Raw genomic sequence first — 25,735 nt, 5'->3', positions numbered from 1 at the left:
AAAAGAAAATTATAAATGCTGGAGGAGATATGGGAAAATTGGGACACTAATGCATTGTTGGTGCAATTGCGAATTGATCCAACCATTCTGGACAGCAATTTGGAATTGTCCAAAAGGCAATCAAACTGTGCATACCATTTGATCCAGAAATACTCCTACTAGACCTGTAACCCAAAAAGGTAATAAAAAAGGGGGAAAGACCCATATGTAAAAAAATATTTATAGCAGCTCTTTTTGTGGTGGCAAAGAATTGGAAATTGAGGGGATGCCCAACAACTGGGGAATGGCTGAACAAGTTGTGGTATATGAATATAATGGAATACTATTGTTCTATAAGAAATGATGAGCAGGTGAATTTCAGAAAAACCTTAAAAGACCTACACGAACTAATGCTGAGTGAAGTGAGAACCAGGAGAACATTGTACATAGTAACAGTAGCATTGTGCGATGATCTACCATGACTGACTTAGCTCTTCTCAGCAGTACAACGATCCAAGACAATTCCAGGACTCAAAAGAACTGATGGAGCCTGAATGCAGATCAAAGCATACTGTTTTCGCTTAAATTTTTTTTGCGAGTTTTTTTTTTCCTTTTCTTCTGTTTCTTTTTTCACAACATGACTAATGTGGAAATATGTTTTATATGTTTAAAAAATCAAACAACCCAATCTGTTCTTCTGATGATTCTCGGTTCACATGTCATTGAAGCCTAGCTTGCAGAATCTTAAGCATAATCTTGCTGGTATGTGAAATAATCGCAACTGTTCAGTAATTTGAACATTCCTTGGCACTGACCCTTCTTTGGGATTGGAATATAAACTGATCGTTGCCAATCCAGTAGCCATTGTGTTGTCTTCCAAATTTGCTGACATATTGCATACAGCACTTTAATAGCACCATCTTGAAGGATTTTAAATAGTTCAGCTGGAATTCTGTCACCTCCACTAGCTTTATTGTTAGCAATGCCCCCTTAAGGCTCACTTGACTTCCTTCTGCAGGATGTCTGGTAATCAGCGACGTTCAGATGTTTCTTGTATAGTTCTGCGTATTCTTGACACTTCTTAGTCTCTTCTACTTCTGTTAAGTCCCTACCATTTTTGTCTTTTGTCAAGCCCATTTTTGCATGAAACATTCCCTTGCTGTCTCTAATTATCTTGAAGGGATCTCCTCTTTCCCATTCTATTGTTTTCTTCCTTTTCTTAGCATTGCTCATTTAAGAAAACCTTCTTGCCATTCTCTGGAATTCTGCATTCAGTTGGATATGTCTTTCCCTTTCTCCTTTCCCTTTCCTTCTTTCCTCAGCTATCTGTAAAGTCTCATCAGATGTCATTTTGCTTTCTTGCTCTTATTTTTCTTTGGGGTGTTCTTTTGTGGCTGTCTCCTATATAATATTGTGAACCTCTGTCCATAGCTCTTTAGGCACTACTAGATCTAATCTCTTAAATCTATTTATCACTTACACTTCAAATTCACGAAGAATGTAATTTAGGTCATACCTATGTGGGCTGATGGTTTTCCTTACTTTTTTTCAATTTAAGTCTGAATTTTGCAACAAGAAGCACATGATCCGAGCCACACACAGCTCCAGGTCATGTTTTAACTGACTGTATAGAGTTTTTCCCCCTTGGGCTAAATGTGCAGAATCCATCTGATTTCAATATTGACCATCTGGTGATGTCCATGTGTAGAGCTGCCTTTTGGGTTGTTGAAAAAGTGTGTTTTAATGTTAAGACCAGTGAGTTATCTTGACAAAGCTCTATTAGTTTCTCCCCTGCTTCATTTTGTATTCCGAAGCCAAACTTGTATGTTATTCCAATTATCTTTTGATTTCCTACTTTAGCATTCCAATCCCCTAGAATGACTGTGACGTCTTTTTTTTGGTATTATTTCTTTCTTATTTTTTGGAGGGGGGAAGGCAGGGCAATTGGGGTTGACTTGCCCAAGGTCACGCAGCTAGTAAGTCTGATTTGAACTCAGGTTCTCCTGACTCCAGGGCCAGTGCTCTACTCACTGCGCCACCTCGCTGCCCCTTTGGTATTGTTTCTAGCTGATATAGGTCTTCATGGAACTGACCAACATTAGCCTCTCTGCCATCAGTGGTTGGAGCACAGACTTGTATTACTGTGTATTATTTGTATTACTGTTGAACGGTTTCCCTTGGATTTGAACATACATAATTTGATCACTTTTGAGATTATATCCCAGTATTGCTTTTCTCACCCTTTTATTGATTATGAGGGCCACTCCACTTCTTCTAAGGGATTCTTGCCTACGGTAGTATATTATAATGATTACCTGAATTAAATTCACCCATTCTCATCAATTTTAAGTTCACTGACGCCCAAGGTGTCGACCTCTCCACCTCCTGTTTGACCACATCCAGATTACCTTGGTTCACAGATCTTACATTCCAGGTTCCTATGCCATATTGATCTTTGCAGCATCAGACTTTCCTTTTATCACCAGACACATCCATAGCTGAGCTTCCATTCAACTTTGGCTCAGCCACTTCATTTGTCCTCTGCTCTTCTCCAGTACTGCATTGGACACCTTCCTGCCTGAAGGGCTCATCTTCCAGTGTCACATCTTTTATCATTTTGAATCTGGTGGGGTTTTTTGGGCAAAGATACTGGAGTTATTTGCCGTTTCCTTCTCCAATGGGTCATCTTTTGTCAGAACTCTCCACTGTGACCTGTCTGTCTTGGGTGATCCTGCATAGCATAGTTCATAGTTTCACTGAGCTACACAAGTCCCTCTGCGGTGACAAGGAAGGCTATGTAAATACAAACATTTAAAATTTTAGGAACTACTAGCAGTAGAATTTCAAAAGCTGGTGATCCATATAAAATGGTTTTAATAAAGTCAGCTACTAGTTAGTACTTTTATAAAACAACCTCTGGGATGCATGGATAAAATATGACACACAAGTACCAAACACTACTAAACAAAAAAATTATAGTTCAAAAAGACAAATTGAATACTCAAAATCCCGCCCTACACTTTAGTCATGTAAACGAAAATGTTATTTGTAGAACCTAACAGTCCAGGGACTTCAACTCATTTAACACAGAGTTCATTCCATCATTTTCAAGATATTACCCCAATCCTTATCTTACCCCATCCTGAGACTGTAAAAGCAACAGAAAATAAATGAGCATTTTCTAAATTCCCATGCCTCTCTATTTCTAGAAGCTGATTAAGTACCAATTTGAGGTTGGAGGAGAGTGGTTCTAGGTTACAAATGAACTAAGTTGATTTAACTTTGCCCAATATGATTTAGGATTTTCACATGTTTCTTTGTACTTGCTAAGAACGCAGGCTTAGGGTAGTACAGGTTGTAGGACCAAAGGGCTTTTTGTCTGAATTGCTGAGCAGACTCACTGGTACCTCAGCCTGACCTGTTCTCTCTACTGCCCTTTGGCCAGGGGATGACCTAAAGGGTCCTGGGCCAGTCAGGCAGAGGATGACTTCCAGGATTAACCCCAGATCACACCAGTTTCTGGAGATAATGAGGTATGGTGCCAGGAATTGGTTTTTTGGTTCATTTAACCCTCTGCTCTTAATGGCCCAAGTTCCCCAGGTGAGTGGTTTGTTTTTTGATTCATTTAATCCTCTGCTCATAATGGCTGAAGTTCCCCAGGTGAGTGTTAATTCATCAGAAAATACCACCAGGGGCAGCAGATTCTTTTTTACTAAAAAAATTTCTATGGTCTTTCAAAGTGGACATTTTATTTTGCCTTATATCAATTACTTTCTCTCCCACTCTTTTCCAGGTTAAAAAAAAGCTTTCCATAGGGCTTATTTTCCAATATAATTGTGAAATCAATCTTTATGGAACCCCTTCAATTTGCTTCGTGCAACCTCCAACTGTAGCACTTCAGAATGGCTGTGGTCCAGGTAGTATGAAATTAGCCCAGAGCCTGAGGACTAAGGATCAGAAGTTCTTTGGCTTCTAAAGCAGATATCTGCTAGGTACTTGGGAAGTTCAAATAAGACCTTCTTGTCGTTATCCCCCCAACCCCTGTCCCTTACAGTTTGCTACCTGTGCAGTATAAAAAGTATAGAATTTTTTACAAGCCAGGAAATCTTGAATTTTGGTTCTAGTTCTCCCATTAAATTATAACCTCACTGTGCCCCAGCTTCTCATCTATAAAAAGTTTAAAATATAGGCTTTGTGGGAAAAAAAATTCACAAAAATGAAAAGTCAATTATTTACTAGAGTCCACCATACCTGACTTTTTTGCTGACGGTGGTAAATTGCTGCTGCTGCCACCACCCCCACCACCTCCAGGGCTGCTGCTACCAACGCCAGGGCCCCCAGGTGAGCCTGTTTTTTTACTCAGCAAACTATTGAAGAAATTAGCGAGGACACCTTCACTTGTAGCTCCGGCTGTATGAAAATAAATATTTTTATTAACAAAACATCTTCATCCCTTCCCTAAATGGGAAATGCTATTTGGTAAACTCAGTCTAATTAAAAAGAACCATGCATGAAGGGCCTTATCTGGACTGAATCTTGCACATCTTAGGGGGAGAAACAATTAAGTCGCTGTCATTTCCTTGCCTTTTGGGGCTTGGAGTCTAGAAGGGCATTGACACACGTCAGACAACTTCTGTTGAGGAGCAATGAGTTCTTAACTGATTTTGAGTCTGAGCAACTTAACTTTTATCTCAGGTCAGTCCTATGTAAATAATGTCTACTGTAGCAGTATGATGCATGTGCTAAAAAGGGGCCCCAACCCCCTCAGACTTACTCTCTTAGAAAAAGATACCTTTCATATTTGGATCAATTTTTTTTGACCCAGCAGGGATGGGCGACACACTGGCCACATTGGATGACACTGATCTATTAGGTGTTCGAGGGGAACCGCCAGGAACTCGTGGAGAGGAATCCTGTGCCAAGACAGTAACAGGAGGATCTGTGAAGTTTACCAACAGCCGTGGAAGCTTTCAATACCAAAGAGATTATATGGCATAAAACTGCCCCTCGCCCTACAACTCCATCCACTCTATGGATACATCTCTGACTGTGAGCTACCCGTAAGCAACTCTGACCTGGGAGGAAACACACTGGAAACTATCTGGAGCATGGATTCCTCCATGACACAATGACCTTACTAACTGTGCATAAAAATAATGAGGACACAGAGAGCAAAGGTGATGGTCATCTTCAAAAAATAAGATACCAAATCTTACTGAGGATGAAAAAGAATTCCATTCAAATTAGTGAAAAAACTGATGTATAGAAAGGTTCCTAGAATCACAGATCTGGACTTGACCCAAGATCATAGAGACTGTACGCATCAGAGGCACGTTTCAAGCCCACAAGACCTTGGGCAAGTCATTTAGCCTTCTGGGCCTCAGTTTCCTCATCTGGGCCTTTGGATCAGATGGTCTGAAGCCTTTTCCAGCTATGACCCCATGAGACCCATTTGCACCTTCAAATTTGCACAATATCACAGCAAGACTACTGAGCTTTATGAGAAGAGCCAAGAATGTTTTAATAACTAGATAACCATGTCTTATAACTGGTTTAGAATTGACATTTAATTGTATGTAAATGGATGCCTCAAAAAATAAGAAAACTTATTTTATTAGGCTAAGTATTTTCTTGTATTATCTTTTTAATTTGTTTAATCTGTTATTTTTAGTTTAATCTGTTAATTTCTTTAATCTGTTTAGATTAACAATTTTTTTCAAAGTTTAATATATAAACCTTAACCCAGCCCATATTTATTTAATGAAGTTTTATTTTAGTAAACTTTCTTTACTTGGAAACTTGCTACAGAGGAATCTGGTTTTTAATCCCTTGACTCTCAAAAGTGGAAGAAAACAAGCCCTAGAAAGAAAAGAAAACAGGGTGACTGGGTGAAAAATACCAGCCTTTCCCCATTTTATTACTACCTAGCTCCTCACCTCAAAGGTGAATCAAAACCAGCTAATCAATAGCCCTGTGCTGGTGTTAGCACAAATGCCAAATGGCCCCCATTCTTAGAATTTAGTAACAAGACAGGACACCAACAAAGAGAGATAACAAAACACAATATTAATTACGAAATAAAGAACAGAGTGAGGCTGGAGGGGAAAATTCCCTCTCACTATCGTCTTCTCCCAGCCCTAGGCCATGAAGCCCCCTGACCTCAGCTCAGAGGAGTGCTGAATGATAGGGAGGAAGATGTTCTCTCCCACTGTGTGGGTAGGGGGGTTATTGTTCCCAGGTGGCAGCTCCCACAAAAATGCCGCTACACATGAACACTGGGGTGCTATAGCACCCTAAGTACAATACATGGATGTACTTTGATGTTTTCTTTAGAATAGGGAGCCCTGAGGGGACACTCCCTCCACCAATACAATTCTGCATCTTCTCTACAAGTTATGGTTTCAAGGAGTTGCCTGGGCTAATAAGAAGTTAAGTGACCTGTCTGGAGTCACACAATGTCTATCAGGGACCAGATTAAAGGGCCCCAGATTTAGGCTTTCCTAATTTTCCATCCACTAGGTTACACTCCCTTTTCGCATGTATTATGGATTATATATATTTCTCTGGGCCAGCCTGGAAACCTAACCACTATTGTTTCTACGTGAAAAATTTTCAACAGCCAGTTTAAAATGATGTTTGGACTGTTTGAGGACTGCTATAAATGCTTTCAAAATTTAAATTATTTCTTGAAATGGACTAAAAGCTATGTTTAAAACATCAAAAAAAGACAAAGTTTTCAGTTCTGTCTTTACAACTAGATAGACACCCATATGATACACATACACTCACACACAGGGAAAAAATACCAAAGTAATACAATTTTGTAATACTAACCACTGGCCTTCCGGCTGCTGTCGGTGGTTGCTTTGCTAACTGGGACTGAAAAATGAAAATAACTAGTTTAAACACATATAATTACAGGTAAGATTTTTGCTTCAATCTTTAAAATATTCTTAGAGAACAAGTTTATACATCAAATTCTAAATCTGCCTTCAAATGAAATGTACTGACCTGTTGCTTCATAAGAAATACTTGATCATCTTCTGCTACAATTTCCTTCTCATGAACAACCTGCCACAGAAAGGTTTAATTGAGTTCAATACATTATGGTATTGATATGCCACTCTAAAGATGTGGAAAACCCAGAAATTGTGCTAGAATATTGATGTTATCTCTCCAGAAGTCAATCTTACTCTTTGAACAGAACAGATGTTGACATAGATTCAACCTTCCCATCTGCTTGTCTCATTTTGGGGGAGGTCAGGCTGGGGGCTCTGATAAGACAGGAAACACTTGGACATAGCTCCAAAGTTATTAACTTCAATCTAAAGAAGCTGTCTCAAGAGTTGGCCGCTAAAGTGACAAGGAGAAGAAAGCAGCAGGAATCATCTGGCAAACCACAGGCTCCATATTCTAAGAATAGAAGCACTACTATCTTAGGTCTCCCAGCACACAGGCTCCAGCTACTTGGCCCTTTCCAGGAGTCCCACATCTGGAGGTTCCCTTAGCATTTCTTTACCATGTACTGTACAGACCTGCATACACTTGCATGACGCTTTGTGAGTGATTTTAAGCAGATTATGCGAAACGTGGTCCGTTCACCTCAAGTGTTGCAGCAGAACACAATTAAAATGTAATTGGGAAATATTTAACAAAATACATAAATATGTAACACATACAGTGTTAGTATGTGGTTTTCCAAGTCAATATGCAGCCTGCAGGGATCATTATATATGGTTTAGTGGTTTCTGTTTCTATTTGAGTTTGACATGACTGATATTAAGTAATTTTCATTTTGTCATTATGCTACTTACTGCATATGGACCTGGATCAAGGGTGCAGAACCTGCTGCCTCAAGGACACATGTGGCTTTTTGACTGAGTCCAAGTTTTACAGAGCAAATCCTTTTATTAAGGGAGTTTGTTCTGTAAAGTTTGGATTCAGTCAAAAGGGCACATTTGAGGACTTAGAGGGCCACATGTGGCCTTGAAGCTGCAGGTTCCCCACCCCTGACCTAGATTATTCTTTCTCCCTGGAAAATAACCTTTATTTACTTTTTTTATATTCTCCCTCACCTCAAAACCATTTACTATATTACATGGGAGTTTAATAAATAAACAAAATCAGACACATTCCAGTGTCTGATATATAAAACATCATTATAATTATTTTTAAAACTTTTTTAGACCCTGTGTTAGGAGTTAGGGCTACAAAGACTTTAAAAAAGAAAGAAAGAAAGCCTAAAGCCAAAACCAAAAACCAAAAAATTACATGGCAATAGTCTCTCCTTTTAAAGTACTTACATTCTACTGGGGGGAAGTCAGATCCTCCTGGTCCTGGTCGACTCACCACCTCCCCATTCTCAGGCATTAAAGCAGACTGGGTACAATCACTTAAGCCTCTGAACAACAGTTGGGTTTTTGTTTTCTAATTTTAACAGAGCACAGAATCCCAGAGCTACAAGGACCAGGAAAAGGCCATCTGGTTTGAATCCATGATGGCTCCACACCCCTTTTAATTTTTCGATTTTTTAACATTTTAAGGCTGGCTTAGATAAAATGCAGGCAGGAAGTTCCATTGTGTTGCCAGCCCCAGCATCACACGGGGCCACCTTTGCTATTTATAATTACAGAGGCAACAAAATAGGGCCTGTTCCTCTCTCCAACCGAAAACTGAATTCTTCCCTAAAAGAACCTTGTAATCTACTGGTGAAGAGTGATGAGTAGGCCCAGCAGTCCTACCAGGTGCTCAATAAACATTTAACCATCCAGTAAAGAAATTTCAAAGATCCCAAGAATTACTTATCATAGTTATGTGAATCATTGTGGCCTGCTAATTATTAAACTGTTTACAAAATCTGTATGGGTTCAGTGCGGAAAAAAATGCTCGATCTGGAGGATCTGGGTTCAAAGCCCGGCTCTGCAATTTACTACTTGTGTGACCCTAAGCAAAACCCTGAATTTCTCCAGGACTCATTTTCCTCATTTGTAAACTAGAAGAGATGGAGATGAGATAACTTTTAAGGTCTCTTGAGCTCTAGATCTTTGCTCTTATCCTTTAAATGCACAACTTACTTCTTAAAAGTGGGAAAGGAGAGATAGAAGATGAAAAGTTCTTAGTCTGTCTGGGCAAGAAAGGACTAAGAAGCTTAAGAAATCCTCAGTTTCCAATGGTATGAAAAAAGCCCCATATGACTCTCTACCTCTGTAACAATGAGGATATATGCTTACATTTACCAGCAAATAAAGGCTAAAAGCAAAAACACTACAAAGCTAAGTAATCTAAGAGCTACATTTTACCTCAGTTTCCCCTTGTTACAGTTATAATTAGGCAGAGCTACAATAAATAGAAAAGGTCCTTCCTTACAAGCAAACTCCTGCAGGGATTACAGTTTCATTTCTTAATGTAAAACACCAACACATTCGTTTTGAGGCTGTTTCCACTAAAAACAGATAATAAAATCAAATTACCTTTCGGACAGGTGGTTTGGTTATAATATCTTCAAAACTATCTTCTGCTTTTAATGTTTGAAAATTTTCATGTAAAATTCCTATTTTCTTATCATTGTCCCATCCTGCTGGACTGGAAATAAACATTATGTAGACATCAGCTCTTAACCACTTATATAGGTATATATACTCTTCTCCAACCCAACACCACAAGAAACAATTTGCTATGGTTCACTGCCATGGTCCTGATTATTCAACTTTGGGTTCTCTTTAATGGCCAAGATCTTTGTCACAGGGCGACACCATGTAAAGTGATAAGTTTTCTTGATAGAAGATGTCTTTATAACATATAATCATTATTAGTGATTATCTGGATGCAGCTCAGATCTTAGGAATCCCCTTGATTTCATTCAGATACATATCTTTAACCATTTCAAAGCAACGAAGTTTTTTTCCTTGAATAGATAAACCCTTCAAAGTCACTTACTCTGAAACATCCAATTATCCTGTCACTTTTACAGGCATGTATTAGGAATAGTCGCACCTAGGTGGCACCAGAGTACACAGAGTATGGAGCCAGAAGTCAGGAAGACTCCACTTCCTGAGCTCAAATCTAGCCTCAGACTTGCTCCCTATGTGATCCTGGGCAAGTCACTTAACCCTGTTTGCCTCAGTTTCCTCATCTGTAAAATGAGCTGGAGAAGGAAATAGCAAACCACGCCAGTAGCTTTGCCATGAAAACCCCAAATGGGGTTATGAAGAATTAGACATGACTGAAAATATTTAAACAACATTGGGAACAGTGGCTCTCCAGAGCCCTATTACACACCTGGCAATATAAAAATATGAGACAGTGTGGTATGATAGAGGGAGGACCCACAGACTGCCTGGGGGACCTCAGCTGGCCAACTTACTTCCCTTTTCTGGGACGTAGGCAACTCAGACTCTGAGTGGCAGCCAAAGTGATGACCAGTCTTTGTAGAGGGAGTTTACTCACCCAGAAGGTCTCAATACCAATGAATCACATGGCCAGTCTCTATCTTTATACAATAATATTCATATATGTTATATGTAAATAAATTTTTTGATGTTACAGTATAATTAGATGTCTGGAAAACAGCTAAAGCCAACAGACAAACTACCTGTGCAGCTGTAGGGAATGGAAATTCTCTTCTTGAATAACAGATTTTTTTTAAATACGGAGTAGAAAATCCTGTTGATTCCCACCTCCCTCCAGCCCCAGCCCCTGCCCCTGGTTTTTCCAAACAACTCACTATCAAATATCATCACCTTTGAAACAAAAAATATCAGAGAGCACCTTCTACCTCAGAGATACTTACATAAATACTGCGTCTTTTTCCACAACAACAGCAGGGATCTTAAAAGGGAATCCGTATAATTTCTGAACAATGTACTTATATACTAAATCTATATTTTTATTTTCCTTTACTGAAGTGTAAATAAGTGCTGCACCATCTAAATAAATGTGTTAAAGAAATTTCTGAGCAGATTGAACACTTACCAGACGTGTTTTAGTCAATACCTGGCACATTACCACCCACAGTTAATACCTTCCATAGCAATGCCCCTGGATTTTTACTAATTGTTTCTCATTACTACTTTAGTATAGACTAAATGGGATATGAAACAGATATATCATGTAAACTACTCAGAATGCTTTACTTCTTCTCAAACCCCAAAATAATAGTAAAGTTGGTAGAAACAACATTACTAGACCAAAAGCTACAGTAAGATACAAATTTCTTAATCTACAAAAACCTTGGGGTGAGGAAGGGAGCAACGGAAGGAAGCTAGGGGTGAGAACAGAAAGCATTATTTTAAAATAAATTTCTTCATCATTAAGGAAAATCTTTTCACATAGGTTGTCCTCATTCACTTTCAAATTTCATATACCTAACCTTCCAATACTTTATCTAATATGATTTGGATACTTGCAAATTAATTAGCAATGAGGTGAACTGAGAAGACTAATTCTAGAGTCACCATTCCATATTTGTGTGTCTCAGGTATAGTGTATGTAGTTGTGGACTGGGGTTTTTTTGGGGGTGGGGGACAGGAAGAACATTAGATCTTAAATTGTCAAGTATACAGATAACTTTTGGGGGACAAAAGACCTTAGAGAACACCAACCTCACCTTTCCAACTCACCATTGTTGATATACACACAAAAAGTGTCTTTTGGTGAGTAAGTATCTGTTAATTAACTCCATTTTCAAGAATCTAATCCATAGCATTTTTTGCTACAGGGATGGCAGGCAAATTGATAGTTACAAGGGATGGGATGAGACAGAAAAGAGGGAAAAGGGAATACTATCAGCACACTATTTTGACCTAAAACTTGTGACCTCCTTCCCTAGCTCTACTTTCTTTACTCTTCTTCAAGCTTCATTTTCCTTGGGTTCAAAGCCAATAGCTCAAGGGATCCAATCACACAGAGGCAGCTCTGCCAAGGACCCTGAGCTACAACTGGAGAGTTTCTGGCAACCAAGTCACAAAAAGTATCACTATGCTCGAGAGCCTCCTTTCAACTTCCTCGGGTCACCTGCTCATCTAGCTTGTTCATCTTGAAGAAGTCATAGAACTTTAGAATAAAAACCCATTCTGCCACTTCTTTAATTAGGTATTTTCAATACAACACCTAACTGGCTAAAGAGACTTTCTTTAATGGGTAATTATTTCCATTTTTCTACAAACAGTATTCTGTAGATACCAGATTAAGAAATTCTGTTTTAATTAGTGCTTAGCTCCAGATTCTAATGCATAACTAGTGACACGAGGCCAAGCCTTCAATAAGGGCACTGGATTCAGAATTCATAATTGTCGACTAGTGATAATGCAGACCACTGAGGTCATCCGTATAAATGGAATTGGCTTTGGCTGGCATCCCTCATTTGGCACTTGCCATATGCTGCATTTTTATGTGTATGTTTTACACCCCAAGTAGATTGTAAGCACTATGAAGGCAGTGCTTTCCACTTTAAGCAATACATGTCTAGCTGATGTATTTTCTCTTCAGAGAACCAATGAGCAGTAATGTGGCAAAAAGATGGCAAGGCAAGGAGAAATAAGTCATGGATGATCTATTGATCAGATAATTAGACCCTAAATAAGACTACTAAATGGGCTTCTTTTCCCTCAAAGTGTAGAACACTTGGAAATTCAATCAACTTAATTCCTTTCCCTGTATAATGCAAATACAGATATTTCTGTACAATCATCATGCAATCCCAGATTTTAAAAGGATACACTGTAAACAAAACTTCCGGATATGTGATTGAATAAAGTCAAAGTGTTCATCTCTGTAATCATGTTCTTTTTCCAACACACTAATGGCATCACACTGTTGAGTTAAAATAATTACAAAATTGCTGAAAAGATGGTATTAAATAACAACATGAGAACAGTAAGTGAAAATAATAGCCAAAAAAAGATTTAAAATATTAAAATTCACTCAAAAATAACATATGTACCTTTAATGAAATGTATTCCTGGAAAGGTATGATAATAGATGTTTGCATGAAATAAATAATTTGAGTGATAAGATTCCTCCATTTTCATTGTCTACACTGATGCATCAAGGCCTACATCCCTGAAGGCAAGTGGTACTGAGCAGAAAAAGCTTTGATTATAGGCCCGCCTGTTAACCGGCCTAGCCATCTTGGGAGAGGCTTATCACCAAAAAGTTGGCCAAGAGGTCACAGAAAGTAAAGACAGCCTAATAAGGCACAGAAGGGTAGTAATTAATGTTGGTGGAATATACAGACAGATGAAACAAAATAATGTCCATTTTCCCCACGATCTTCCTTTGTGGTTTATGAGAAGCATTTTTATGGAAAAAAAATTCAGAATTTTTCCCCAAATGTTTGTTTAGACCCTGTAATCCTATGGTCGAGTCCTTGATGGGTGCTAAAAAGCTCCATCATTTGTCAAGTACTAGGGCTACCCCCATTGCTAAAGATGGATTTAACATGGGGGGGTTGAGTGTAAGAGAATAAATAACCCTGGCAGGTGCCTACATTGAATAAGGTATGATCACCTATATCTGTCATCCTACAGATGGGGATACACAAGAGGGCACCTGGGGCTAGCCTGAATCCAGCACTTCTTGCTTCTATGCTGGGAATGATTCTGTCCCTTTATGCCTGTCAGGAAAATCTGTCACCTCTAACTCATTTAGGCCTTTACTTTACTGTGTGTAAGGACTTTAAAGCTATTTATTAAGAGGAAATGGAAAAGTGAGGCTTTGGAATCAGGGGCCTTGTGTTCAAATTAAGGCTCTCAACTCACTCCCTGTGTGACCCTGGTCAAGCCATTTAACCTTAGGGATCTTCAATCTTGTCCTCTATAAAATGGAGAGGGCTGGACCACATGGCCTGAGAAGTGCTCCAGAATTACAGTCCTAAGTCAAGACCCTTTTACAGTCTCTTACAGCTCTATATCTTATGGACTGATGGTCCAACTCTAAGCACCAGGGACAAGTGTTGTAAAATAGGTTGAGGGGGAGAAACACTTCAGGGGAAGTTTTAATCTGTTAAAGATTCCGTAAGGATTAAGATAGAGAGGATACTGAAGTCTGGTTGGTTAGCTCAACTATTTCTTTTCCACAAGAAGTATCTAGAATCTAAAATTCACTCAAGCTCTATCTAGATATATAACCTTTCCTGCCCTTCAACATTGGCCAATCTCTTCATGACTGTTTAATTATTAACCTAAATGTTTCCGTTTTCTGCACCTTTACTCAATTAATCAAGGGGTTACCAAAGCATAGGAATGACAACTAAGGGCCAAGGAGAAACAGGTTACTTCTGAAAATCATGACTCAAAGAACACTGGAATGATTCTGAAGAACTCTATTTGCTAAACAGAAATTTAACAAGAAAAAAAGAAGGCATTACACAAATCTCCCTTTACAGCTTTTTAAAAGCAACCTGAGCCACCCAAATCTTCCCAAAAGTGATGGGCAAGAATTAAATGCTGACCATTTGTATGACCGTCTGTTTGTTTCAGATCCCATTTAGAGTGATATTCTATAAACTTTACAGTAGAGCGGCATCAGTGGGTACTACCGCATCCCTGATCCCCATTCTGTTCATTTGAAAGGGATTTCAGAAACATCATCACAATTTCAAATTATTCACAAGTCTGACTGGAACAGGCAATGTGGCCCAACGGAAAGAATTCTGGCCTGGAAGTCACAAGGTCTCCCACTAGCTAGTCACATACCACCTCCTGGTCTCCATTTTCTGATCTGTGCAATAAGGGGGTTGGGCTAGTTAACCTCAAAGGCCTCTTCCAAATCTAAAAACCTATAGGTCTATGGTTCACTTCAGACTTGCACGGTTGGTCTGCAATGCTCCCTCCCAATTATAACAGTGATCCTACGGGAAAATAAGACCCACTGAGAACACACTTTTCAGGAATGAATCATGGTGAAAATGAGGCCTGCCTACCAAGACCAACAAAAATAAAATAGGGGAAAAACTGATGCATTTTTAAAAACTACGTAGCAAAAACGCATTAATTAGAAAATGACTAGGAGGATCTTCAAGGACAGAAAAACAATTTTGTAAGTTAGATGATTCTGAAGTTGTTTATTCCTTTTGGTACTGATAGTTCAGTATTTTGTCACTTTTCCTTGTAATACAATAAGGCTGAAATAAAAATAAAATGACTGAGATAAAAAATTAAATTCCCCACCGAAAAAATTTTACATGTAAGTAGGAAATATTTAATGAAAAAAATTAAAAATACATATATTTTTTAAAAATTAAATTTCCCAAGACCAAAGCTATTTGCGAATTACTGACTTGAAATTCTTAAGCATATTATTACTGCTATACAATAAAAGTTCACATTTCTAGACTGGAGGAGAGAGGGAAATTTCAAATACGTAATTTTTCAAAAAGTAAATATAGCTTCATTACTTCAACACAGGATAGGACAAGTGAACTGAACTAACTGTCCACCAGAGCAGAGGTCCATCAGACCACTTTTAATGAATCATCATTTAGTAACAGCACATTTGCAGGCAATGAATGCTGCCAAAATACTTAAAGTTTTATTCTCTAAACTAGGTGATATCCTCCCCACACCTTGAAATTTTATTTCAATCATTCCTTTGTCAAATTCTTATCTCAAAATTAGTGCACAAGTGAATTTTAAACCCAGTTATATCTGAATTTTGCATGAACTGTGAAAAACCGGGTTCTAAATTTTTGAGGTTTAAACTTTTGCTCATTTTTATTTAACAAAGATAAAAGCAGTTATAATTTTACTAGGGCAGCTAGGTGGCACTATAGTAGATAGAATGCTGGGCCTGGAGTCAGGAAGACTCATCTTCCTGAGTTCAAATCCTGCCCCAGACATTTACAAACTGTGTGACCCTGGGCAAGTCACTTCACCCTGTTTGCCTTAGTTTCCTTATCTGTAAAATGAACTGGAGAAGGAAATATCAAACCACTCCAGTATCTTTGCCAAAAAAAATGAAGAGTCATATATGACTGAAACGACTGAACAACAAATCATTTTACTAACAGTTATCCCACTCTGTGATAGGATAATGCTACTGGCTACAAAAATAAATAAGGCAATAAATGACTTCCTGTGACAAATTTATTTTTGGAATAACATTCTCTTTAAAAGACTAACTAGGATTAAGGTTTTGAATCTGAATTTTGAATTTCAAATTTGAAAAATGTTTCTCTCATTAGGCATAATAATTGTCACGTAGGGTCAGGTTCACACAGAAACAGCACTTTCCCCCAAAGCAAAAGAATCCTGTATCCCTCACTAGTCCTGACACAGACACCAACCTTTGTGCAAACTACAAGCACTGGGACGCCTAAGTTATATGTAAGCGTGTCTGCGCCCAGCGGTAACATGACACTATCATCTCTGTCTTCCTGTAATGTGCTTCTTCTCTGTGGAGATGCTGGGAAATCTTCTCCAGGCTCTACGTATTCTTGGAAATCTCTAATCACTGAAAAGCAAATAATAACACAATTTAGTTCATACATAATGGTTTCAGTTTTACATTTCCTACTAAGATAATACTTACCCAGGCATAAGAGCACAGTATATTTATCACTTTTTTGAACTATGCCCTATAAAAGAGATGATATGAATGAATAAAGATAATACAACATTAATTCTTTGGAGGACAAGTATGACATTCAACTAGAAGCAGAGAAGAGGTACTGGTTTTGTCTCTGAAATTAGAGCACGTAAAGGGACTGGGCTGCAGGACCTGTGATTTCTTCACTATAGGAAAGTCTCAGGGAAACACTAGTTACCTACCAGTACAGACTGGCATTTTCTCTGCAGTTTGTAATCTGAGAGTGTGGCCTGGGGCAGCTAATGGTGCAGTGGACAAAGGCCAGACTGAGAGTCTTAGTTCCAGTCTGCCCAAAAACACCTGGGCAAGGCTCTGTACTGCTCTCGGCCTCAGTTTCTTCATTTATAAAATAGAGAGAAGAGCACCTAGCTCACAATGAGGCTGTCAGGATCAGAGGAGACAAGGCATGGAGAGCACTGTGCAAACCTTCAAGTGCTATATGAATGCTAGTTGTTGGATCTGGATCATTATCATCACATGAGTCATTGGTGAGACTTGAACCCAGTTCTTCCTGGCCTCAAAGCCTTTATCCACTGTACCAGACTGTTTTTAATAACAACAACAAAAATAATAATAAACACTATGGACAAATCACTAATTTACACCTTTTCTAAACTATAATTCCACAAAACAAAGAGAAGATAAACATAATAAACACCAAGTAATAGCACTTTCAGAGAAAGAAGCTATATTGATTTTAATAACAACAAAATATTCTGTATTCATTTTAGGATTACTGATATCAACTATACATATACATATGTATATACATACATGCACGCGCGCGCACACACACACAAGCCTGTGTGCAGAAACTGGCTCACTTTAAAATGGGCCAGCAAAATCTGCCAGTTATACAGCCACCGACATGTAAACGCTTAAACAGGTTATGTTTTTTTATTCAGATAACATTTCTTAGAACCACATCCCATCCTAAAATAGATTCCTTGCTTACAAAGGGAACAATGGATGGAGGATCTGAAGACGTGGATTCAAAGTCTTGGCTTCCCCCTTTACTAGCTGCACGACGAGGAGCAAAGCCCCTAACCATTCTGACCCTGTTTTCTCATATTCATTACTGTAATACCTGACTCACAAAATGAGTGTGAAGAAAGTGACTCTGTAAACAGTAAAGCTCTACAGGAATCTGAGCTGTTGTTTTTTTCCAAGGAAAGTAAAGACAGCTCAAGATTATAAGGTAAAGAAAATTCCAGAAGAAAGACACGTGTTCATTTGGCAAGGAAGAATATACACTTGGTTTACCTCTTCTAATGTGTTGATTATTCATATATTCTTAATAGGAAAGACTACAGTGAAATAAAACCTAAAATTAAATTCAGTTTAAAAACCGTAGGCTTACCACTAGGCTGTCTTTATTCAATTTAGCTCCCAGATATCTATCCCTGATTACAATATCATTTCCTAGAGAAAAGGCAAATTCTGGAAAAAGTCTATCATTCTAATAAGGAAAGGGAGAGGGAATAAAGGGGAAAGAGTGGACTACTCATCTGCTTTTCCCTCCTCCTTCTGGACTGGAATTGGGCAGGTGGGCCAATGGGCTAAGCTGAAGAAGCTCCAGGAAACACTTGAGATTGTCAGCACTTTAAACTAGTTCCAATATCTTAATTAAGTCATGAGCAGCAGGCAGCGGTGATTTTTACTGCTAAACAACCAGCTGCTCAATATGGCTGATGTGTGGATTTGTTTTGCTTCATTACCCTCACTTTTGTTTAATTTTTTTATTCTGATTTTAACAAGTGCCAAAAAAAGAACATTTTTAACAAAACAAAAAAACCAAGCTTCTGCTAGAGCCTCAGGGAAAAATAGAAAAGGTGTGTCTTTGGCCCTCTCTTTCCTCCTTCCCACAGTCAGCACATAGCACCACGTGGCATCACACCTGCCAACCATGGATGAATCCCACCCAGGCCTGCCTCCCTTCTCTCTCCCCTGCCCCAATGCCCCAACATGCAGCAGGGGAGAGAGTGGTGACAACCTGCGATGTGGCCAAAATACTTCCCTTCTCTACTCTTTGGTTTTCTCACATGTAAAATGGAAACAGGTTCTACATGCATTACCTACCCTGGCATCTTATTCTGAGAAAAGGTCCATCAGATAAATGAGTTACTATATTTGTTACAGTTTGGTATTGATCTAACTCAAAGTTGTTTATAATAAATTGCAAATGAAGCTTAATCTCCCAGGAAGCCTTTACATTTCTAACAACACTTTGTGAAATGAATCTTTATGGAATCTTGGTGTTTGTAAACAGATGTGGGATAAGAGGCGCCTTCCTGTGCATTGCTAATGTTCCTTCCATATTCTAGGCGGCCATTTCCCCTCCTCTCTTGTCCCAAGGAAGCTGATCGAACTCTGTGGCACAGACTTAGTCTTGGAGCTAAATACAAAAAATTAACATTGTAGCTGCAACCACTCAGTTCCCTCCTGCTCACCTTTGCAGCCCACAGGATTAAGTAAAACAGTCATCCTTTACAGAAAAGACTGAGCCACCCAAACCCAGGAATGAAGACGGAGCCTCCTGTAAATCATAACGTCTGAGATATTGCCTCTCCCTAGTTAATGTAACAAATTACAAAAGTGAGCTTATGAAACAAAATCCCAGTTTAGTCAGCTGAATCATCACAGCACATATCTGAACACATGGGGTGGTACGTGGCAGGCCCAGACTACGGTCCCAGGTGAGGCCTGGTCTTTACCTCTAAAATGATGGCATTGGATCAAGTGACTGTTAAAGGTTTGTTCTATGATTGTGACTCTATGACCAAATACAATTTTAAACTATTAGAGAACAATTATGGAGTTGAGGATTTAAAACTAAATTCTGGAGAGATCAACAAATTCATGTGCTAAGCTTTAAACATAAGCAGAGTTTTAAAAGATTATTATTTAAATTGGTTATAGTTTATGATCTTAACACACATGAAAGCACACAGGCAAATCTAGTCTTTCACCTTGAAACCCAACAGCCAAGGCTTATTTTCCTAGGATAATGGAACAAAGTCCTTACCTAAATAATTATTCATAGGAATAGGATTTTAAAAAAAAAAATACACCATGAATTTGATAATCAATTTCCAAATATCACTGACTAAAATCTAAATGCCAGCATGTATGTGCATAAAATTAAAACTCTACATTAGTAGTTCTAGAATACTCACATTTCTGTTCCATTTCTTTCATTTCCTCAGGAGGAATTTTTAGCTTATCAATATGTTCTCTCACCACACTTGCCCATTTCTGTAAAGAATCCAAAGCAGTCCAAGGCTTTGACATGTCAACAACCAGAATAACTAAAGTGTCTCTCAGAGAGTTGGCTTCCATTGCAAATTTAAGGAGGCCTTTATGATACAAGTCTCCATCTAAGATCCACACGTTACATCTTGTTTGATCTGTAGTAAAATGAAAGATAGATTTTGGTAATGTTTTATAAGTTATTCCTTTAAAAGTTAGGATATAAATAAACTTTTATGAAATTGTCTCATCAGCAAACTAAAAACATTTTTAAACATTCTGTGTATTCTCCATGAGAGGAAATGTCAAAGTAAAAAGAGAATCTTTAAGGTAACCATCTACTCATTATGCAATGGGCTTCTCTGAAAAGAGCCAGATTCTAGAGGCCCAGTCTATCTGCTTGCCCAGCTCCATACTTCTCAATCACCAAACAGCAATGGGCACACATTTGTGCATATGCCCCAACCAATTTACACACAGACCCATCTACAATTCACCTAAGAGATGATGTGCAAAGCACATACTTAGTAAATTCACTGAAGTGATGAGACAATTTTTGTTTTTTAAGTCAGAGACTAGTATCAGAGACTAGTAAAGTGATCACAGAAGATAAAGTGAACAACAGCACGCTGGTTCAGTTTTAAATAGCATCTAAGACAAAAAATGAAAAGAGTGTCCCAGGAAGGCCAGAACATTAAGGTCCTGTCTAAAGAAAGACTACAGCCTGTGGACCTGAATACTTAACTGGCTTAAGTTTACCAAAGTAGAAGACTGAATACAAGGTGTATCTCCATAAGCTTAACAAGCACATTACTGACATCAATCAACGGTCACTACTCACCATCTCTGTCCTCATCATGAACGCTCAAGTACAAATACTCCGCCCCTCTTCCCTTCTTGCACTCCTCCGTTCTTCCCTGGATTCTCCCTATCAAGCTTGTTTTTCCAGCTCCATCTTCACCTATACACAAATTTGTAAAAGATATTTTAGATAAGAATATAAATTGAAGTTTTAAAGTACTTGTAATAAATATGCTTTAAACACTTAAAAACTTTTTTTTATTTTAAGAAACTAATTCCCAGTATCATAATATATTTGGCCAATCTCCAGCTGTCTGCTGTTACAAGTAAAGCCACTATGTGTCCTGTATTCCTTTCGTCTTCTTAGGTTTTACACAAAGTACTGGTGATGGACTCAGCCACAGCTTCTTAATCTGTCAGATGGAGATAATAAAAGAATCTGCTTCACAAGTCTGTTATGAGAATATATGTGTACATACACATATATTCATATAAACACATATAAAGCACTCTGTGAACCTTAAAGCCCTTGCAGGGTGAACCCCAATGGACATCAAGAACCTTCCTGAACTCATCGGTCACTAATGTACTTCCACCCCTCACACCCTTTCCCTCCCAGCAGTTCCCAATCTCCAGGGCCATCATTCCTCCTTGCTCCTCTTCCTCCAGTGCCTGCTCCCTTAACCCAAGCCCCCTCAACCCAGCACTCCATTTTAAAGCTGCCCAACCCTTGCACTGTGCTCTCATGGATGCTGTTCCAAAAGCAACAAAATAACTTTCATCTCAAACCTTCTCCTTCTGTTTTCTTGTAGTGGCTCCCTCCTCATGACAAGCTTCCTTGGCCTCCCTCTGCAGCATGGGCTGCCCTTTCACACACACCCCTAATCGCTCTCTACTCCCCAGTGCCCCTGCCAGACTCTCCCTCTACCAACACTCAACCTTTCTTCCTCTAAGGTTCATAAGTTCATATTTCTCACCCAATCAAGATTCCAGTGGCTGTCAGCTACCAAGCTCCTGGACTCCACTCTCTTTTTCCTCAGTGAGTTCAGTGCTTGCTTCAGTCTTTCTCCTCTTTCCAACTCCTGACTTTACTCACACACTCAAAGAGTTTACACAATATAAACATATACACACATATGTATCCACACACGTACCTACGTACATTGTAACTACACACATTCCCTCAAATAACCTAACCTCCCAGGTCTTCAAATCACTCATCTTCCCGGACCTAATCCTCCCTCTAACTCAGCAGCACACTGAGACAGATGGTCACACCCTTGATCTTGCCTCCCATAATGCATCCCCTTCCGTGTCCATGAACTCTGAAATTCTTTTATCTGACCACAGCCTGTTGTCCACCTCTCCCTCTGCCTTGCAACCCTAAAACCTATCTTTCCTTGTCCCCATGACCTCAAATCCTTTCATTCCTCAAGTTCTTTCCCAGGCTATCAGCCCTGCACTGACCACACTCTCCCAGCTTGACCCCTTGGTGAATCAGTGCCTTCTTCTCTCAAGTCTCTTGCCTCCTTATCCCACTGAAGATCTTGTCCTAACAAGCCTCAACCCTGGAACACTCTCACCAAGCTTTGGTTTCATTTCTACACACATTCTACTGAATGAACCTGAAGAAAAGAACAAAACCACATTGACAGGATCCACTACAAACATGTTATATCATTTCAACTTTTTAACTACCTGATTAACTCACCTTCCCGTTCCCTAAACCTTTTTATCCCTTTTATCTCTTCTACTGCTCCCTCTGCCCCCACCCTCTCAGAACGTGGCTTCATATTTTACCGAAAAAAATTGAGGTCAATCACCAAGAGCTTCCTCTTTTCTCATATCACCTCACATCACCAAGATGATGTCTGTCACTATCTCCTCTTTCACCCTCGTCTCATATGAAGAAGTGGTCCTTCTCCTTGCTAAGGCAATCCCATTACACCCTGTCTTCTCCAGTAGATTGTCCCTAATCACCCCATCTTCAGTTTCTCCCAATCTACTAGCTGCTTCCCTCCTACTTACAAACATGTCCACATCTCCCCCATCCTCAAAAATTCTCACTTAATGCATTCTTCCCTGCTGCTCCCAGTCTATTATCTCTTTGTCTTTCCTGGAGAAGGCTGTCTACAACTGCTGCCTCTGTTTCCTCTCCTCTCACTCTCTTAACTCTCTGAAATTTGACTTCTGATCTCACCATTCACCTGAAACTGTTCTCTCCAAAGTTACTGATGATCACTTCATTGCCAAATCTAATGACCTTTCCTCAATCTTCATTCTCCTTGACCTTTCTGCAGCCTTCAACATCACCGATTACCCTCTTCTCCTTAAAACTCTCCTGTCTCGTGTTTTTGTGACACTGCTTTCTCCTGGCTCTCCTCCTACTTATCTGACCACTCCTTCTCAGTCTCTTTTGTTGGATCTTCATCCAAGTCACCCCTGTTAACCATGGCTGTTTCCCAAAGCTCTGTTCTGGGCCCTTTCTCATCTCCTTGTAAAGATTAAGTAATCACTTGATCTCATCAGCTCCCATCAACTATCACTTCTCTGGGATAATTTTCAGATTTATTTATCTAACCCTAACCTCCAGTGCGGCTCCAACTGCTTATTAGACATTAGAACTAGAAGTCCCATAAAAACCTTAAACTCAACATCGTCAAAGTTCATCATCTTTCTGCCCAAACCCTCCTTTTCCTAAACTCTCTGTTGCTGTCCAAGGTACCACCATTCTGCCAGTTAGCCAGGTTTGCAATCCAGATGTCATTCTCCATTCTTCACTCTCTCTCATCTCCCATATCCACTCAGTTGACAAATCCTGTCACTTTCACCTCTATAACACTGCCAGCATCCTGGTATACATGGACTACTTCAACAGCCTGCTGCTTGTCTCCCAGCCTCGAGCCTCTCTCCACTCCATTCAGCTGACAAAGTGATCCTCCTCTCAACCACCACTCAATAAACTCCAGGATCAAACATTAAATCCTGTTTGGCTTTCAAAGTCTTTCATACCTGGGCCCTGTCTACCTTTCCACTCTTCTTACTCCTCATATCACGCCCCCCGCCCAAGCACTTTGTGATCCAGTGACTCTGGGTTCCTGGCTATTCCTTGAATGAAACATTCTATCTCCCAGCTCCAGACAGTTTCACTGGCACTCTTCCATGCCTGGAACTCTCTGCCTTCTCATCTCTACCTCTTGGACTTCCCTGGCTTCCTTCAACTATCAACTAAAATCCCATCTTCTACAAGAAACCTTTCCCAACCCCCTTAATACTTTCCTTCTGTTGATTATCTTCAAGTTATCCTGTACAGAGTTTCCATGTACTTAACAGTTTAGATGGTGTCTTCTCCCACTAGACTGGGAGCTCTTTTCCCTTTCTTTGTATCCCCAATGCTTAGCATGGAGCCTGGCAAACAGGAGAAACTTAATAAATGCTTTTTCACTATCTGGTGCTATAGAAATGTTAGTTATCATCATCATTATCACTATTATTATTACATTACCTAATCTGATCTTAACAACAAAGTCTTCAAGCAAAGTCTGGATGACTACTTGTTAGGAATATTATGCAAAATGTAAGTTGTCTCAATATGAGCTGGCCTGCAGAGGACTGCTGAGAGCCCTCACAATCCAGATTCTCTTATTCTTTAATACTATAGGTATCATCCTCATTTTAAAGACAAGGAAATGAAGGTTCAGAGAAGGTGACTTACCCAGGATCACACACCTAATAAGTTCAAGATGTGGGATGCAAACCCAGTCATCACCTGACTACAAGCTCAGCACTGTTTCCACTACACTGTGTTACATCTCAAGAAAAGACAGAATCTTTCTTGCTCAGCCAAACTAGGAAGTTAGGATTTGGAAAATAAGGTACTACGCCTTTGTTTATGAAGTGAACAACTTTAACTTATCATCCTGGGCCAACAAACAACAAAGTAATGCTACACTTTTTTTATTCCACTGGAATCAGAACTAGTTTTAAAAGAGGACACTGCCTTTAAAGCATCTGATATCCGCCAAAACCCTATTAGACTGATTTATGTTCTCTATGGGTTACACATATTAGATTTCCATTCTGATGACCAAACACTGCTGACTTTGGAGTCTGATTTTTCCCCTCTATATTTTCCACACAAAAGAACTACTCTATCTCACTTGAAGTCATTCAAGTCCCTAATTATATCAGAATATTTTTCTTTTCCTATAATTCCTTCCAACCCTTAAAGATTTCTATTTGTCCTTCCCAAACCCAGTTTGGACTTTGACTTTGAATTTTAATACAAGGACAGCTAAACCCTAAACATTTGAAAGGACAACAACAGACAATCCATTCTTATACTAATATGTTTTCAATAACACCAATAAAGAAAAATGTTGAATTAGAGTGTGTGTGTGTAATAAAAATAAAATAAGGAGTAATTGTTTACTTAACAAAACAATTTGGGAAGTGAACAACTGGTTAAGAAGATGTCTGGGAATGGGATTTGGATGTCTGAATCACAGCTTAAAATACAGAAATGACATGCTAAGCCTGAGACGGAGACTTATAACACGGACTAGTAAGAATGTATTTGCATGTAATCTTGCATATCTTACCAAAAGGATTTTAAATGGAAAAGGATCATAGTCAGTAGCCCCAACACAAGGAAAAGAATGCGCAGTGATACCCAGAAATTCCTAAGAAATGAAATTGTAAAAGGAATCTATTAAATAAAAATCTATGGCTCTAGTTCTTTAAAGAACTGGAACTAGAACTAGAACAAAGGTAAACTAGTGATGCTTGAGGGAAGGAGGCAAAGGATCCCACAGGTATCACTAAGATGTGGCCAGATGAGTCACATGGCTGGAATATGGCTCTGGAAGAACCTATCTTATGCAAAAGGAATAGCATAAGTGAAAAAAGGGGAGGGGAGAGTAGAGTGACACTGTAGGCTAAGTAGATATATTCCTAAGGAAATGGAGGAAGTTAGAAGGGAGAAGCTGCGTCAATGAAGAGCCATGTTGGCAGAAACAGAAACAACATGTCCTCACTGGTGAGAGAACTGAAGTTAGCCTACTTAGGTACTCTACCGTCTAAGGGGTGAGATCATCATTAAGATAAGTCAGGAGATTATAAT

The 25,735-nt window shown here is 39.1% G+C and overlaps 1 protein-coding gene across 1 annotated transcript in view; it reads right to left on the bottom strand.

Annotated features, from left to right (window-relative positions):
- The window catches only part of DYNC1LI1 (dynein cytoplasmic 1 light intermediate chain 1), a 52,317-nt gene that overhangs the window by 4,896 nt on the left and 21,686 nt on the right, over nt 1-25,735 (bottom strand). The window contains exons 3-12 of the mRNA XM_036759723.1: nt 20,654-20,773; nt 19,740-19,970; nt 16,262-16,428; nt 12,696-12,789; nt 10,769-10,904; nt 9,450-9,561; nt 6,991-7,050; nt 6,814-6,858; nt 4,772-4,892; nt 4,231-4,389 (exon numbers count right to left, since the gene is read on the bottom strand). Coding sequence (XP_036615618.1) covers nt 4,231-4,389; nt 4,772-4,892; nt 6,814-6,858; nt 6,991-7,050; nt 9,450-9,561; nt 10,769-10,904; nt 12,696-12,789; nt 16,262-16,428; nt 19,740-19,970; nt 20,654-20,773 — 1,245 coding nt within the window. The remainder of the gene's footprint in view (nt 1-4,230; nt 4,390-4,771; nt 4,893-6,813; nt 6,859-6,990; nt 7,051-9,449; nt 9,562-10,768; nt 10,905-12,695; nt 12,790-16,261; nt 16,429-19,739; nt 19,971-20,653; nt 20,774-25,735) is intronic.

The sequence above is a fragment of the Trichosurus vulpecula genome, chromosome 5, assembly GCF_011100635.1.
Source record: "Trichosurus vulpecula isolate mTriVul1 chromosome 5, mTriVul1.pri, whole genome shotgun sequence".
NCBI classification, from domain to species: domain Eukaryota; kingdom Metazoa; phylum Chordata; class Mammalia; order Diprotodontia; family Phalangeridae; genus Trichosurus; species Trichosurus vulpecula.
The sequence above is the reverse complement of the archived record's forward strand: the minus strand, read 5'-3'. Positions and strand labels throughout refer to the sequence as shown.